At 37.2% G+C, this 18907-nt stretch overlaps 2 protein-coding genes across 2 annotated transcripts in view; both read right to left on the bottom strand.

Annotated features, from left to right (window-relative positions):
- Window positions 1-5962: 5962 nt before the first annotated feature.
- Window positions 5963-14134, bottom strand: LOC128099127 (hyaluronidase-5-like). Its single transcript, XM_052720820.1, is given in 4 exon segments — window positions 5963-6140; window positions 6142-6516; window positions 11223-11312; window positions 12092-14134. Coding segments are annotated over 4 exon segments (1512 nt in total). The 5' UTR covers window positions 13046-14134; the 3' UTR covers window positions 5963-6047.
- The window catches only part of LOC128098784 (hyaluronidase PH-20-like), a 40972-nt gene continuing 35138 nt past the window's right edge, over window positions 13074-18907 (bottom strand). Inside the window, 1 exon segment of the mRNA XM_052720202.1 lies at window positions 13074-13243. Within this exon segment, the coding sequence (XP_052576162.1) occupies window positions 13074-13243 (170 nt within the window).

The following is an 18907-nucleotide window of genomic DNA, read 5'->3' as shown; positions in this document are numbered from 1 at the left end:
GAAAGGCTAACTGGAAGCCTTTAGAGGTGCCTCTGCCAAGGAAAATAGTGAATCAAAAACAGTATCACATCCCTGGAGGAACTGAAGGCATTAGCACCAACCCTCAGGGATTTGAAAGATGCAGCGATCATGGTTCCCACCACATCCCTTTAATTCTCCTATCTGGCCAGTATAAAAGACAGATGGATAGTAGAGAATGACAGTTGACCATGGAAAACTCAACCAAATTGTGTCTCCAGCTGCAGCTGCTGTACCAGACATGATGTCCTCAGCCTGAGCAGATTGACACATTTCCTGATACATGGCATGCAGCTATTGATCTGGCAAATGCCTTTTACTGGGTACCTGTCCATAAGGACCACCAGAAGCATTTAGCTTTCAGTTGCCAAGGCCAGCAGTCAAAATTTACAGTTTCACTTCAAGGATATATTAACTCTCCAGCACTGTGTCATAACTTAGTTAAAAGGGGTCTTGATTATCTGTTTCTCCCACAAAATATGACATTGGTTCACCATATTGATGAAATTGTGCTTATCGGATCAAGTGTGCAGGAGGTAGCGAATGTTTTGGACTTGTGGGTAACAGAATAAGCCTCAGAGGATGGCAAATAAATCTACCTAAAGCTCAAGGTTCTTCTACCTCAGTAAAAGTCTTAGGAGTCCTGTGTTGTGAGTCATGCAGATATTCCTTCTAAGGTGAAGAATAAGTTATTGCACCTGGCACCTCCCATCACCAAGAGAGAAGCACAATGTTTAATGGACCTATTTGGATCCTATAAACAGCACATTCCTCTCTTGGGTGTGTTACTCTAAGTCATATACCTCGGGACTAGGAAAGCTGCTGGCTTTGAGTGTGGCCTGCAATAGGGGACAGCTTTTCAACAGTGCGGGCTGCTGTGCAAGCCGTTCTACCACTTGGACAATGTGATCCAACTGACTGGGTGGCAGTGACAGATAGGGACGATGTTTGCAGCCTTGGGGAGGCCCCTATGGATGAATCACAGAAGAGATCTGTGGTGGTATTGTGTTCCCCAAAATATTGTGCACCCTAATAAACTTATCTGGGGTCAGAGACAGAACAGCCACGATATTAAACATAGAAGTTAGGCAGTGGTAGCACACGCCTTTAATCCTGGCATTCCAGAGGCAGAAATCCATGTGTTCAAGGATACAGCCAAGCATGGTGACTCACGCCTTTAATCCCAGGGAGTGACGATAGAAAGCAGAAAGATATGTAAGGCGTGAGGACCAGAAACTAGAAGCATTTGGCTGGTTAAGCATTTGGCCTGGTTAAACTTTTAGGCTTTTGAGCAGCAGTTCAGCTGAGAGCCATTGGGATGAGGACACAGAAGCTTCCAGTCTGAGGAAACAAGACCATCAGAGAAGTTGGCCAGGTGAGGTTAGCTGTGGCTTGTTCTGTCTCTCTGATCTTCCAGTGTTCACCCCAATACTTGGCTCCGGGTTTGTTTCATTAATAAAGACACTTTAAGATTTATGCTACAGAGATCTTTTGGGGTTTTGGAGCAAACAAGTAAACAGCACCCTTCTACGGCCTCTGCATCAATTCCTGCCTCTAGGTTCCAATCCTGCTGGATTTCCTTTCCTGAATTCCTTCAGTGATGGACTATGATGTGGAAGTATAAGCCAATAAGCCCTTTCTTCTCCCACTTGCTTTTGGTCATGGTATTCCATCATAGCAATAATAGCCCTAACTAGAACAGGTATCAAGTTCAAAGGAAACCAGTGTTCACAGGATAAAGAAATTTAGAATTAATTTTCTAAAATTACCTTTTCAGATAGAGTTTATTACTATCTGCTAGTTCACTAATATAAAGACAGACTTTTAAGTGCACATATTGAGGCTTTGGGATGACTAAGTGAGTGAAGTACTTCCTGTGTAAGTGTGAACATATGAGTTCTGAGCCCTAGAGCTCATGGAGAAGCTGCGTGTGATGACATGTATCTATAACCCAAGCAATATAACTGTAACCCAAGCAATGGGAGTCAGACATAGGTGGATCTTGGGGGCTTGATGGCTAGACAACATATCCCCAAAGTGAGCTCCTGCTTTAGTGAGATACACTGTCTCAGAAAATAAAATAGAGAAGCAACTGAAAGCAGCAGTATTGATTTCTGGCCTACACACACACCTGCAAGTAAGTGTGCAGGTGAAGGAGAATTAGAGGTATAAAGGTAGACAAGGAATACAAAAGCAAGCTCCCTGACATGGTGGCTTCATGTTCCCAGAACATATTACCAAAATGTGAGAAGGAACAGCAGAAAGGTACAGGGGCCAGTATATAAACAGGACAGGTAGGGGAAGGGGCAGACCCATGTGCCCTATTAAATATCCAAGCCAGAGCAGAACATCCTATCCAGAAGGAATAAAGTTATTACTTTCACTGTTCTTGAAACTTGGACTTCTTTCTGTCTTTCTCTGACATTCAATTCTTTGTTCTTCCCTGGTAACAAGCTTGGCAATCCCTAGATGACCACTAACACCTGTTACACATGCACACATTTGTACAAACATGCATGTAACACACACACACACACACACACACACACACACATACACACACAAACATATGCACAAAATGCACATATTGTTCCTTTCAACTAATATATAGAATCACTACAGAATAACCTTGATAAGAAACAAATATTAATGAAGATAAAAACATTGTTTTTCCACTACTATGAATCCACCAGGCAAAAATGTAGGTAGGAAACTATTTCTAATATGCACCTAGAGAAACAGAAGATGACAGAGTGTTTCCAAAGTCTGATGTTTCTATGATGTGTATCTAAACAAATGCTCATCTGACCAAGGAGAAATAATTAACCCATAGTATCTGATCAACAGAATCAGAAACTAACCCAATCTGCTTTCAATCAATTGCAGTTATACTCAGCACACATCAAAATCTTTTCAGGCTTCATGGCACTATGTTGTACAATATCAAGCTCACAGTTTGGCCTTCATTAAAAGTACCTAGGTGTCAAGTAGACAAGATACAGCCTGGGAATCAGATGTTTTCAAATGTCCTCATCACTCTTTATTGTATTTCTGTTTGTTCACTTCCTTACAAGTAGATTAGATGCTAAAGAACACTATTAGTTTGCCAGGTACTGATACAGAAATTTTCAGAAATTTATTACTTCATTGCCAAATGCAAATCATTATTTTGCAAGAATTTCTGTTATGGCCTTTTCCTCTTCATTATGTACTATATTTTCTAATGACTATGATTTTTCAATTAGGCATCATAAGGTTAGCACAGTATTTGCATGTGTTTAGAACCTAGCAATTATCCTAAGTGAACACACACACACACACACACCAGCCTCTCATATTCACACCCAAAATTCACTTCCAAGGTTATTCTTCTTTCTTTCCTTCCTTTCTTCTTTGTGTCTTTTGTCTTTTCTTTCTCTCTCCCATCCTTCTTTTCTTCCTTTTTTGTCTTTATGGTATCTGGAACTTAACTCAGAAATTTAAAGACCCTAGCAAAGTAGTCTGCTACTGAGCTATATAACCTGACCCTTGTGATTTGTTTGTAGAAAATCATCCCTTTTTGTGTGTCGATTACAGCTCAGTAAATATCTAACTCCTTTCTAAAAAACACATCGTTTTTTTGTTGAGGATGTCATACCTCCATAAAATGTTTTGATCAAGCACAACCTTCATTCTCTTCCTTCCAATTTCCCTCCATAAACCCATTATTATCACTTTTAATTCTCACCTTCTTGTGGAAAAAAAAAAACTCGATTCCATTCAATACTGCCTGAATGTACATGGCTGTAGAATCATGTATTGGATCATGGATAGCCTCTCCAGGGTCACATTCCTGAAGAAAACTCTTTCCCTCCCTGTCAGGGAGAATGTTTTGTATGAAACCTGATGTTTAAAGGTAGTCTGCATGCAGGCAAACTAATACTGAGTCAGTAGGAAGCCCGTTACTTTATTATTTTTAATGCTCTGTTGATTAATTGGGTGAACGTCTGTTTTTTTCACCTCTGCAATTTAACTGTATATATTTGTACCATATTCCATGGACATTGCTATTTATGGCTCTATCAATGAAGATGAGCAGAAACTCCCTATCATTTTCTATGTAACTCAAATATTAATGTGATACTTGATAAAAATATATTTGATGGAAATGGAAATGCAATTTGCTTCTGTAAACATCATCATAAACAAAGTTATATTTTATGCAAAATATTACCAGTGAGACTAATTTTCAACTTGGCATATTTTTTATCAGGTGCATAACCGTGAAAGACCTTTCAAGGTAGGTAAGTTTGTTTCAACATTCCATCCCCCAATACCAATGTGAGAGTGTTTCCATGATCAACAAAACATACCCATTTCCTTGCAGATCTTTACTGAACTATGTTTAAAGTCAACTGTTTTTAATGTATCATATCACTCAATCTTTTCAAGACCTTAAAAAGTAAATCTTAACTGGAATTGTGGAAGCCTATGCTGAACCTGGTTACCTCTCTCCGTGGAATTTGGATTTTGTTTTTCAAATTGCTCAGTTACAAAATCTCTTCAATTTTTGCGACCTCCTTTCTAACTCCTGAACCTTAGTTATTATGACACTCATCTCTGTAAGGTAGCCCACATATTGCATCTATTTCAGAACGTTATCAGATCATTTCTTTTCAATGACTAACTTTTGAAGACATAGCTTTGACAAAAATCTTAACAGGGTTGGAGTGTGAAAGACACAGTTTAAGGGAAAGCAAGCTTTGACCCTAGATCTTAAGGTTTAAAGTGCCTATGACCATCTCCAAGGTCAAAACCTTGTGCTGAGTCCTCATATTTTGTACTCAACAATTATTCAGTGGACTCATCCTAAGTCCCAGAGGTTTGTTGTCACATACTAGAGACATTTATAATACAAGTCACCAAATAACTGTCCTCATTGTGTATATATTACAGGACTATAATAAGTATAGAAATATAGACACATCATGTGGGTGAGTGAAGAAAAACGGGGCAGGCTTAGAGATGTTGGAGTGTCTTCACTGTAAAGTCCTGACTTCTCAGTTTGGGTCTCAAACATTACATCATTTGATCATTTTCTACTCTGTGTTCTTCTAGCAAGCATGCTCAGTTTTTCCTCCATCTGAAGTTTTTCTCTCTCATACTAACTTGTACTCATCCTTTCAAAAACGTTCACTCATTCCTTTCAGGACATTCTGACCTCTCAGCTTCTTATGTGCAAGCCAGAGCACTGTAAACACACTATAGCACTGAAAACACACTATGTTGTCATTCTCAACATTCATTTATTTCATTTCAAACATACAACAGACTCACTGAAGGAAAGAAATATGCTGCTTCACAAGGATTTAGTGACATTGAATACCAAGCCCGAAAGAAGTAAAACTCAATACATGCTTTATGATGCAGGTTAATATACAAGTAAGTGCTTAGATTTAAAAAAAAAAAGCCATTTTAGGTACACAAATTAAACTTGGCAATCAGAAATAAAAAATTAATTTGAATATTTTAAAATATGAGTTTTTAAAAATATAGTAAGTCATATAAAAATAAGATTATCATTTTTTAAAGTTTACTTTTCCATAAAGCCTAAATATAAATATTTTTCAAGATACAATAGCTAAAAATTACAGTTATGGCAGGTTAGAGCACTTCCATTTTAAAAGATATAAATTTTCATTTTCTTGAAGATTTTAACCAATGATAAATTACTAAAACATTACTAAATTTTACCCAACAGCAAATTACTAAAAACAAATTACTAAAAGACATTCATTTTAGAAACTTGATTTTATTTAATCTCCACTCTTCTCAGACTGTTAATCCTGTAACTATGATAGCCTTGCACTCAGTTTTTGATATAAGAATATATTTTGTCTCTGAAATTCAAAGTAGAATCTTTATTATTTCTATAGAATTGTTTTTGAATGATGATGTCCAATTTTTGAGTGATCGAAAAACCTATAGCAAATATTTCAAATGCTGTGAGTAGATAGAGAGAATAAAGAGATACCCACTGACATCTTTCCTCAGCACACATGGACCTCTTGTGGCAGATGATATAATATCTGACTGACTGCTATTAGCAAAATTAGGGCGTTTCCAGTTGACAGGTAGAGCGCTAGGTTCTTCAATTACAAAGGAATTAATGCAAACGTCTTCAACAGCACACACACTGATAGTGTTCACACTTTCCATGTCATCTCTCTCCTTGCAGTTCAGGTTGGCATAACAGTTACAACGGAAGTTTTTGGAAAAGTACTGTAAGTCATCAAAGGTTGGACTGCCACGGATTTCATACTTTCCACTTTTCACAAATTGAATCTGAAAATTTTGGGGGCTCAAGTGAAGATAGTCATCTGAATTCCAGTCTTTTCTCGAACACATGCCTTGACCCCGGCAAAGTGTTTGGCTACACATTTTGGCTGCCAGGGTGACGTTGATTAAGTAAGGATTCAGTATGTTCTCCAAATAATCACGTAAGTTCAAACAAGATTTCTGTAAAGTCATAAGATAGAATATCAAGGCATAAGTTCTATGTGACAATATACTGCATCAAGCAACTCTTAGAAAACAAAGCAACAGACACACCACATTCTTAGGAAGTACTCTTTTTCACTTTAACAAGCAATATATTTTAACCAATTATTTACAAAACGTTCCTGAGTTTTGTGTGCCATTTCATGGCACTGAATAATTATTTAATTGAGGCACAATTTATCCTTGAACTTCCACAATTATTAAAGAATTAATCTAAGGGATAGAATGTTTCAGCTTTTAGAATATGGGCTTTGAATCTCACTTGCTCAGAAAGTTGGAGTTAACGCCTTCATAAATAACCTTCTGTATGACTTGGGAATATATCAAACCTTGTAAGTTTTAGTTTCCTATTTGGATGACCCCAAGTCAAATTTATTAATTGAATTAATTGATAAGATTATGCTTGAGTTTTATCACCTGTAAGATAAGGATGTTTTTAAAGTCTGATACATGGGACTATTCTAAAGACAAAAAGAAAGATACATATATACATGCTTAACATGAGGCCTATGATTTCTTCAATTAACCATAAAAATCATAGTAAAAATTATAATTGTCAGACAAATTTAAACAGCATCAAAAATAGTTCCCAAAGTGATGGCTCAAAACAAATGGCTTCAACCTGCATAGTTTATATATTGCATAATTGGGTATTCATGACAGTCAGTCCTTTGGCAAATTTTGCAGAGTTTAAGTGTTGAGCATCTTAATACTGGTATAAATGAGGACTGCCAATAAAAACTGATTAGGCAGCTTAGGAATCTTTGCTGGAGTTATAGAATTCCGTAATAGTTCTGGTTCCTAATTCCTTGTTAATTCCTCTAAAGGAACACTCTGCTTAGAAGCTATGTGTTATGGTGCAATAGTGATATTAAACACTGCGGAAATAACCACTGTCTGACAAGATATAAGGCCCATTCCATGAGATGGAACCTATGCCTGACACTGTTCAAGGGGCCAAGAATTTGAAACTGGATAGTCCATAGACCTAGGGGAACATCAAATACTACTATTCTGCTAAAGGAACATAACAATAAAATGACTCCTAATGATATTCTGCTATACTCATAGATCAGTGTCTCACTCCATCATAATTAGAGAAGCTTTCTTCTGTACTAGATGGGAACTAGCAAAAAGATCCACAACTGGACAATGTGAACAGAGTGAAACATCTTGTAACCATCTTTTAACACTCAATCTTAAGTGGCTCTGTGGCGCAATGGATAGTGCATTGGACTTCTATTGACGGGATGTCTTTATCAAATCCCTCACTACAGGGCTCAGGGAATTATGAGAAAGAGGCAGCAGATAAAAGCCAGAGGAGATGAATGATACCAAGAAAACAGTGTCATTAAAACACAATAGGACTTACACACATAGGAACTCACAGAGACTGGCAGCATGCATAGGGTCTGTCTATGTTCTTTCTTAGTTTATTTTTGCTTTACCTTTGTCTATTTTATTTGCCTGTTTGCTTTCTTAAGAGAGAGAAAGAAGGCATGGAGTTGGAAGGGTGAGGTAGTGAGGAGGGTATGGGAGATGAGGGAGGAGAAACCATGATCAGGAATTTATTGTACGAAAAAGACTTTATTTTCATTAGAAGAAAGGAGGAGGAAGAAGAGAAGGAGGAGGAGGAGAAGAACAACAACAACCTGCTACCCATTAGGATATGACTGAAACTCTAGCCCATACACCAATCCCTTCCATGTGGAAATGGTTTATTATACATTCCCTAATTTCAGGTTATCTCCTACATGATTTAAGATCCCTATTCAAGGAGGGAATGTTATAAGATCCATAAAGGTCATTGAGGAGGGACCTTCTCTCTAGCCCTAGATAAAGACATGACATTCTGATCTACTCCAAAGATTCAATATTACATACTGTTGTTTCTTCCTTCAAAAGTTACTCCTAGGCAAGCCTGATGCTCAGGAGTTGACCAACACAAACCGACTCCAATCAGCGTGTGTGTGCTGGAGGAATGCTATATGTTACATTTTGGGTTGTTTTTGTATTCGTTGTATCTTATTAGGTTTTAGTTTGTTAGTTTTGATTTTTTTTTTTTTTTGCTTTTTGTTTTTAGTTTGAGAGAGGTAGGGGAAGGAGAGGGAGGGGGTGGGAAAGGGAGGAGGAGAGAGTAAGAAAAATTATGAAGTTGGATGGGTAAGGAAGTGAGAGGATCTGGGAGAAGTTAGGGGAGGGAAATATATTATCAAAATATATTATATGGTAGGACTCACATGCATATACTAATTGCCAGTAAAGCACTTCTAATATCAAATATTTTCTTCAAGCACATTTTCTTTTTTAGTGTCCCAAAAGCACTGTTTTTATTTATTTTTATTTTTATTTAATTTTCCATTTTATTGAAAATAGATGCTTTTCTCAGAAAATGCATCCTGATTACAGTTTTTCCTTCCTCTACTCCTCCCAGTTTCTCCCCAATTCCCCTCCTACCTGGCTCCACTCCCTTTCTGTCTCACATTAGAAAAGAAGAGTCTCCCAAAAGATAGTGTTAAAATATAACAAAATAAAATATAATAAGCAAAACCAAAAATTATCACATTGATATTGGAAAGAACAAACCAACAGAAGGAAACAAGCCCAAGAGAAGGCACGAGACCCACTCATTTGCACACTTACGAATCCCACAAAAACACTAAACTGTAAGTCATAATATATATGCAGAGGACCTGGTACAGACCCGTACAGGCCCTGTGAATACTGTTTCAGTCTCTGTGAGTTCATATGAGGTTTGATCACGTTGATTTACAGGGTTTTGTTTCCTTGGTCTCCTCCAGTTTCAAGTGTGCACAGATTGTCAGTATTCTTTAATGCTATATTCTCAGCGCCAAATATATGAAAAGTTATACCAAGTTCAAGTGATGTTGCAGATGCATTCAGAGACAAAGGTTAGCCAAAAGATAGATAAGTGGGATGAGTATGATTCGAGGATCACCTTATATGTACTCTATGGAAAGATTTAAACTGGCTGTATAAGAGATATAATGTAAATACAGCCACATTAGCCAGCTTCAAGTTACCAATCTAACAGTATTGAATGCAGAGTTGGGAACTGAGCATACCACCATTACACAGCATAAACATGTGACGTGGGTAGTATCCATTCTAGGATGTATCCACCTACATATACCTAACAGCTAGATCCACCCAACCTTGTACACTGAAGTGAACACAAAGGAACAACTGGAATATTTTGAGTATTAGCTATTACTTTTATTTTTATTATGAAAACATGTTTATATTTAATTTATATTAGTTATTGTTTTAACATTAATTTTATATCTTTTCATCTAATATACTGTATCTTCCTATAATTTTACTTTTGATATTGGCTATGGTTAACAACTCACAAATTCCTGAACAATAAACAATCAAGTCTCATAAGGTCAGACTGGTAGAACTGGCTTCATCACATCATTGGATCTGATAAAGCCGAGTGGAGGGAAACAGTTTTCTTTATACTTGCTTTAATTCAGTTCTAGCATCTGCCAACAAACACAAAACTGTGCAGTCACCAGTTTCTCAAGTTCTTGGAAATCAGAGGAAACGTGACAGGTGATTCATGGAAATACAGATCAGAAAAGATGAATAACAAAGATAAAATTAAAGTGATCATGGATTGGGGAAATTTAGCAGAAACACATTGAAAGAGTTCACAAGAGATAATGTTAAGATAGCGCCTTAAATAGAAAGCAGTGCCATCAAAGTTGAAAGCTGTCTCTGAGTGAATCATACTGAAGATCCTTCAGAGACATGGTAGAACATCAACCTGTGTCTATTTTTTATTCACAGACATTACAGTGAAATGTGTTCCTTCAAATAGAGGAAGAGACAGAATCTTATTACAAGTCAGTACTTGAGACCTGTACCCACTTGCATTAGACAGGAAATCCCCTCCTGCCCAAAACAACCAAACACACAAAATGCTGTACTGAGACTGTACAGGGTCAGCCTTCTCTTGGGAGGTGACAGCTAAGAATGCCTTCTTCCTGCCCTTGATGTGCCCATCTGAACAAGAGAGGCTAAGGGGATAAGACCTCCCGGGACCCTCTACTGCTGACCCTTAAGTCCTCTGAGGTGACAGGAGACTTGCCCCACTCTCTCATAACACTCTAACCCACACTGTTTGTCCCTGTAACTCTTATTGATAAGGATGACAAAAGTAAGGGGTAGCTAGATCATGCTTGGTAGATCTCTACACTCAAGGTGAGGAGGCCATGTTATTTGAGGAACTCTACAGGTGAAAGCCCAGTGGCTTACCATCTACTCTCTTTCCTGGTACACACACACACACACACACACACACACACACACACACACACACACCACACACACATACACACACACACACACACACACACACACACACACACACACACAATATTTCAATCTTTTTCAGAGAGCCAGGACTGCAAAACACTCTGCATGACCCTCCTCCACAGCTTGATCCTACATTTCCCACCTTGTTCATTATGCATTGGGCCTATTGTGTCAGTGGAAGGGAAAATGGGAAACATTTATGACAGCACTTTGCTGTGTGTGTATATACATATATATATATATATGCATATATATGCATGATTATTCAAACATTAAAACTATAGAAATATCTTCATCTATTTCCTACTAATTCAACTTACCATACTTCGTGCTAAACCAAGCGTTCCCCACATTACCATTCCAGAGGCACCCAGAGCAACTGTTTCACCAATTGTATTCACAAGGTCATCCTAGAAAATATGACAGGAAGAAAGAGTTATCCCATGGGGATGAAGTGAAAGTATTAAACATTTGACAGTAATACCAAAGTTAAACATGATGACCCAACAATTTAAATATTTCTATACTCTTTATACACTCTACACAAGCATTTTGTTACTGTTTTAAAATGGAGACTATCATTGCTTTAATTACTTCTTCTGGCAAAAGAACACATTCATTAAATAAAAAAGAGGAACAGTTAAGGTATAGTCTATACTACATATAATTATTCATGGATACTAGCATCTCATAGGATTAAAATCAGGATTCAAGTGCTGGGCTGGGGAGATAGATTGGTTGGTAAAGTGGATTCTGTGTAAGCATGAGGACCCAAGCCCCACCCCTAGGACCCATGCTCTAAAAAAAGGAATGGGGCATGGAAAGGCAAGCTTGCCAGTTTTCTAAGCCAGTGCTGGGAGGCAGTCAGGCAGATCTCTGGGGCTCACTAGCCAGGTAGACTAACCTAACAGGCAAACTTCAGGTCACAGAAAGAGGATCTGATTCAAAAATCAAGGGAGACATAAAGGAATGACACTTGAGGTGAATGAACCCTCACCCACACCAAAAATTTTGTTGTTCATTTTAAATGATTTAAAGTGTTCTCATTTTGCCTCCATTACAAACAGCACTTTCTTGATGTACATATTCATAAATATTAAATACCAAATTTCACCCTTTGAAAACATAAAATTCCGTTCAGCGCAGTTTGTAAAAATGATCTCTTAGCTGCCGTGCTTGTTTTACTTACCTGATACAGGTATTGGGAAGTCAGATCAATAAACACAATGCGAGAATATACAAAAACAGGAACTGGATTATGAGGGTCCCTTGTCTTGGACACCCTAATGGCCTCTCGGACCCGATTTCTGACATAGAGTGCTGCCTGTGGAGATGACTTCAAGTCACTTTTCAAATATATAGATGGGTAAAGCGCTGTGCTTTCCTTCCATATCCAGGAGAGAGCATCGTTTCTTTTCTTTTCTATATCAGGGCAATGTCCATTGTAGTTGGGGTCTTGAAATTTATTGTTATAACAATCAGGAAAAAGATAAAAACCCCATAAGTGATTTGGCCGAAGTGATTTCCCCAATTTTAAAGTCTCTTCCATAAAATTTCTTGCTGCATGTTCAAATTCTTTTTTGGCCCTCCTGGTGACTTCTGTTAAATTAAGTTGTTTATTTTGTTGGTGGACCAATTCAATAGACTTATTCCTGTAAATATCCTTGGGTTTCCAGTTTCTTGACCAGGTGGGCCTCCAGTCTTCCCAGTCAATGATAGCCAAGCCCACGTTGTCTATTGGCATGTAATGCTCAATGTCACTCTTAGATTTTGTCAAATGACTTTTTAGAGATCCCAACTGGGGTATCCCTCCATGAATACTTGTTTGTGCATCATCTATATGAGGATAGAGGCCAAGTCGATCAGTGTAAAATATTGTGACAGGCTGACCCGTGGCAGTTTTTTTGGGACTTCCTACTAAAGAGAACAAACTAAGATCTAGTGGCTCATTAAACTTGGTGAGACAAGCTTCAGTTGGGGCATTCCAGGCCCAGAGGAAAGGTACATTAGGTATAAGTGGGGGTGCCCTAAAATCTGCAGTCAAGCAACATGGAAGCAAAAGGAAGGTTAATACTGTCTGGAGTGCTCCATTAAACTCAAAAAAGCTCCCAGAAAAGGAGTGCTTCAAATCCAACACTCGCATTGCAGAGAATTAATCAGTATGCAAACACTTATTTCTTCTTCCACACTTTGGTCTCTCCAATATTTGGTGCAAACGGTGAGAAAGATAGTGACATGAGGCCTCTGAGGGACGAAAGTTTGATGACTGCCTTACAGCGAACTATTCTTCTTCTTGCATCGTGTTTCAGGAATGTTTTGTGACAAGTTGTATAATCTATAACTAAGAAAAGGGAAAAAAAAACAGTAAAGGCAAAATTTATTACCACTGGATTTGAAGGTTTACTAAGTCCTCAGCATTGATTATAGGCACTTTAATTCCATTCAGAAGACAGAATCTCCTACTGTGTTTAAATCAATAAGGTTTTTTTTCTCTTACATAAGATACAAATTCTGTAACAGCTAAGTTGCCTCCCCAAATCTCATCTTATCTCATAGATAACTGGCCGTAACTATGCTTCCATTTTCCTTCTTATATCCTCAGATGCCTTAGCAAGGACAAGTTAAAAGAAAATAAACTCTTGCTTAGCAGGGTTGAAAGACCACTCTGTCACTAAATGCCAAATTTTGAAAACAACTTCTCATACAGTTGAAAATTTTTGCCTTTTCAGATTCATTTGTATGTATGACTGTAGGAACAATTTTAGGAACTAAACCCAAGGTCTTGTCCATGAAGCAAATACTGCTACTTCTAAGTTACATTCTCAGTCAATGTATGTTTGAACAAGGTCTTGCTAAGTTCACCTAGCTGACCTGGAACTTGGGATTGTTCTTTCTCAGCCTCCTGAGCATTTGGGGTTATATGGCTGTGTGCCATAATTCTGGCTCATAATTTTTTCATTTTATCCACCTATACTTGTTTTCTTAGCAACAACAAGGGAGAAAGAAAAAGGCAGTTTTTATGTTTGCAACAAGTTAAAAAAGTTCAAGAGGCGCTTAGAACCCTGAGGGACCAAATCTTACAGCAATGTCCACATGTAGTTAAAATTCACAAGCTACTTTATATCTTTACAAAAGGAATTGGCTCTAGCCTACCTTTAATAAAAACAAGATATAGATTTTGGAGATTAAACAGTGTTTGATAAGCAAAATTGCATTGTTATTCTGAGGTAAACTGAAGGATGATTAATAAATTTGTCATATAATGAATGAACCAAGAACCAGAGATTAAATTCCATGAATCAGTATGCAAAACCTACCACCTCTAACACATGTTTAAATGTTTTACGTTCAAAAGGAAAATATGGCCTTTCTGTAATTATGTTGCCATGTGATGGTAGAGTGATAATTATATCCTTCTTGCTAGGAATGTTGTCCTTATAGCAAACTATTCACTCATTCTCGTTGTTGAAAAATAACCTCAAAAGAATGGCATAGTCAAAATAAAAGGAAATCCTAACCTTTGTTAGTCTCATGTTTTAAACATAATAAATTATACTCTCCTAATGTTTAGAACAAGTGAAAGTCCCAAGAAGTTCATTGTTTAAATTCATACATACCGCCATATTGTAAAATGTAGAAAGTTTTAATCTAAAATAAAGGAGGACAAAATAATTCTTTTCAAATATCAAGTGTCAACATCAATGACTGACTGACAGATGGGACAAGGAAATAGAATAAAGGCTTAGCTTTCTATAAATGCCAGATGAGAGAGACACTAGACTTTTGTCTTTCTGGGTCTGGTTCACACCACTCAATATAATATTTTCCTGGTCCATCCATTTACCTTAAAATTTCATTTTTTACAACTGAATAGTATTGCATTTTGTATGTTAATCACAGTTTCACTATCCATTCATGTGTTGAAAGACATTCAGGTAGTTTCCATTTCCTACCTATTGTTAATAGAGTGGCTAGTAACATTGTTGAGCAACCATCTGAAGGAGGATGCCAAATCCTTTGGTCATGTGTCAAGGAGTGGTATAGCTGGGTCATATGGCAGATTTAGTTTTAGTTTCTGAAGATTCTCCATTCTGATTTCCAGAGTGTATGAACCAAAGTGCATACCCACTAACAGGGAATGAGAGCTCCTCTTTTTCCACAACCTCACCAACATTTGTTGTCTCTTGTTGACCTTAGCTATTCTGACTGGGGTGAGATGAAATATTGGATATTTTATTTTGTATTTCTCTACTTACTAAGTGATTCCAATATACATTATAGATGTAGCTCTTGGTTGCCTCTCAGGGGTTGGGGTGGGTCCCTAATGCTGAACATGCTGCACATTTAGGCAACAAGACTCAAATTATTTGAGCTGAGTCTGACCTGAAAGCCTCTTTCATACAGTCTATCTTCCATGGTTCCAGAAAATATTATGCAATCTGTCAAGGGAAAAAAAGCAATTAACAGTCCTATGCAGTTGCACACTTAGAAATCATGACAATTACCAGCATGGCAAAATATGCATGAAGGTGTAATACGTGTCATTCACATGTCAGTGCCAACAACAGTTGTCAAATGGGATTTAAGAGCCACTCAACAGGAGGGGAATCAGGTCTGGTCCTGGAAACCTAGCCAGCCTCCCCGGGGCTAGTGAGGTTATGAACCTTAGAAGAACCTACGACTGCCACTTTTCTAGACAAATATAATTCTTTACTACACTCTAGATCTCATCATTATACCCACAAATAAGGGTAGCTGCCATCCTTCAGCAAAAATGTCTCCCTTTACATAAAACAGAGACCATCACAGAAAACCTCAACTGGGTTACAATGCAGAGATCAACAAATTGTGGACCATTCAAGCCCAATAGATACATTTACATCAACAGCTCCTGTATCCCTCCTACTCAAGGATCACCACGAGTCAAAAAGGTTGCTAGAGCCATATATATGGCTCTTGGATACCAGGAAGTCTAGTATAAAAAGTCTTTTTCTAGAAATGTCTTTGTAAACAAGACCAGAACAATTACAATATCAATGAATACATAATTGTGGAAAGGAAAAAGTTCACAGGGCCCCACCCTTAGATAAAGAACTACAGCAACTGCTAACTAGTGGGAGAAGAATTACTCTCCATTAAGGATAAGTCCCTAGATTGGTTATTCAATGCAAAGCTATCAACCTTGAAACCATATCCAAGTAAAATATTGACTCATCAGGTTGGGTTTATATATTTGTGCGCACACATACATACATATAGATGTCTATATGAGATGTATATATGTATGTACACACACACACATACACACACACACACACACACACACACACACACACACACACACACACACATATGTTACATATAAAAGGAAAAGAGGCTACCAGCTTCAGAGTAGAACAAGGAGTTTGAGGGTGGGTGAGTGGAAGGGCCCGGGGGAAGGAAGGGGAACACATAAAGTGACATAATTTTATTTCAACTAGAAATATTTTAAAAATAAAAATAATTTTAAAGGCTTAACTAATTTAACACCACGGAGCAAGTGGCCTTATCCTTCCTTTCAACTATAGGCAAAATATCCCTACTTGAAAAAAGAAGAAACAAAATTCAAAATATTCCAAAATCTACAACTTTCTGAGCACCAACGTGAAAGCACAAGTGGAAAACCCTACACCATTCAACTGTGTTCTGTGAATTAAAACATTTGAAAGTGTATATAAAATTACTTTCAACTAGGTATATATAAAGTAACAGCAGTTCAGTTTTCTTTGGTCCCATGCTTAAGATAGCTCCCTGTATACACAGAGGATTCAGATACTCTAAATCAATATGAAGGCTGTGATCTGAAGCACTTCCGATTCCATGCATTTCAGGTAAGGACTATGTCACCTGTATTCTACTACAGTTGGCTCCTACATGTCTTCTTGTTCAACCTGGGAACAGTTTTCTCAATACATAGCAGCTAGGTCCTGATAGCCCCTCAGGCTCCAGTGGGGAAACTCACCCTGTTTCTAAAACCAGCCACTAGACCACTCTTTAGTGGCTTTATGGCAAGAAATCTGTTAGTCTCAATGTCTTCTCAAGTAGTGGCATGTTGACTGCATCCCTTTACAAACAATTTTCTTTCAAAATAATTTTAGAAGTAAGAGAATGAAATACATTTGAAATCCTAGTTAAACTCTTATTCTTGTTGTAAGGAAACTTTATCAATGGAATACATGCCTGCTTATTAAATCCTTAGAGTTAGGCATCACTTGTCTGAGAAATCCCAAAATAATTTTGTAATAAAATTCTAAAGCCCTCTGTACACACTTACCAATATAGTATTTACCACTATATATTCAAAAAATCTCTAAAATGAGAATCTATCTAGAGTAAGTCACTGTGACACTTTAAAACCTTATTTTATTTTGATAGAATTTATGCAAATATCAGAACCAGTTATGATCCTAGTGAAGCAACATGTAAATTGTCTTAAATGCTTGCTAATTAAAGTAAAATACACAACTAAAAGTTGAGGTACACAAAAGCATGTAAGTAGGTGATTAAAGAATTACATTTCAGCTCTATGAATGCTCATTTTTTCTGACCATCTTTTAAATATTTTTAGCTACTCTTGGATCTAACTATCATATAGTTTTTCAAATAAGAAATGAAAGTAACATAAAGTATAAAGCTAAAAATGAATCTGCCAGAACAGATTTGAAGTAGTTGCTTCTCTTCACTGAAGAAAGAAAAATGACCACAAAGTTTCTCGTTCATTGCAAGGCTGATCAGGACTTCTGTGTTATTTTATGGCAAAGAAGTTGGTTATTGCTTTTTGTTTTGTTTTTTTTAATTTTGTTGTGTATATTTGAAATGTACAAAATGATTTTATTAGAAGGTACAAGTTGTTGAGATCAAAACAGGCAAGTTACGATAGGATAGGCCAAACAAAAGGGACCAAATTTCTTGTATTGATTTCTGCTTTCTTTACAGTAAATGCTTTCTTTCATAATGAATGCTTTGCTCTAGTACATCATAGTTAAAAGTACAGAAAATAAAGACATAATTATGAAATAGAAACCATCACACTGCTGTATCTAGGACTTCGTTATGATATTCCTCATCCATGTAACCATCAGCTTGATGATATTAGGAACTGCATGCAGCTATAGTCATTTTACCATTAAAATTATAGATTTTTAAAGATAAACTGTTACTGTAAATATAAACAGAGAACTTTCAGAAACATTGGTAAGTATTGATATACAAAGATGATGTTTTTGGTGACAAAAAAGAACCTAGGAGTTGGTGGGGCATAGAAAAGAGCATAAAGAATTAAGTCATTCTCTGGCCATTCCTTCATTCTCCATTGCTGTTCAGTTAGAACACCTGAGCATGATAAAGTCCATCACAGGACTGAGCAAACAGCTGGTAGCCTTTGGTGCCTCACACTACCGAAGTCAACTTTTACCATATCTGGATCATATCCACAAATATCTAAAGACTCATTCTTTAAAATAAAAATAAATAAATAACTAGATAGATAGATAGATAGATAGCTAGATAGATAGATAGATAAATCCATTTGAGAATAGACTCCAGTTTTATTGTCCTTGTACACTAATGACTTGGGTACAGAGTACTAAAGTTCTTCATGTCAAAACAAAGACAGATGCCTACTGCCAGTTAAACACTACAGGGATTCTAAACTGAGTTTCAGACAAACTTTTAAAAGGTAAGATTAAAAGGACCAGAAAGATGGCTCTTACAGAAGACCTGAGTTCTGTTCTCAGCACTCACATTGGGTGGCTCACAACTACCTGTAACTTTGGGTTCACGGGATCCAAAACTCTCTTCTGACCTCCATGAACACTGTATTCATGTGTACATACCCACATACCCACATGCTCACATACACACACACACACACACACACACACACACACACACACACACACACACAATAAATTTTTTAAAAAGATAAGCATTAAAAAAACAGAAAAAGTGAACATTTCTTCTCTTA

The sequence above is a fragment of the Peromyscus californicus genome, unplaced genomic scaffold, assembly GCF_007827085.1.
Source record: "Peromyscus californicus insignis strain IS unplaced genomic scaffold, ASM782708v3 Scaffold_6__1_contigs__length_162567912, whole genome shotgun sequence".
Lineage (NCBI taxonomy): Eukaryota > Metazoa > Chordata > Mammalia > Rodentia > Cricetidae > Peromyscus > Peromyscus californicus.
The sequence above is the reverse complement of the archived record's forward strand: the minus strand, read 5'-3'. Positions and strand labels throughout refer to the sequence as shown.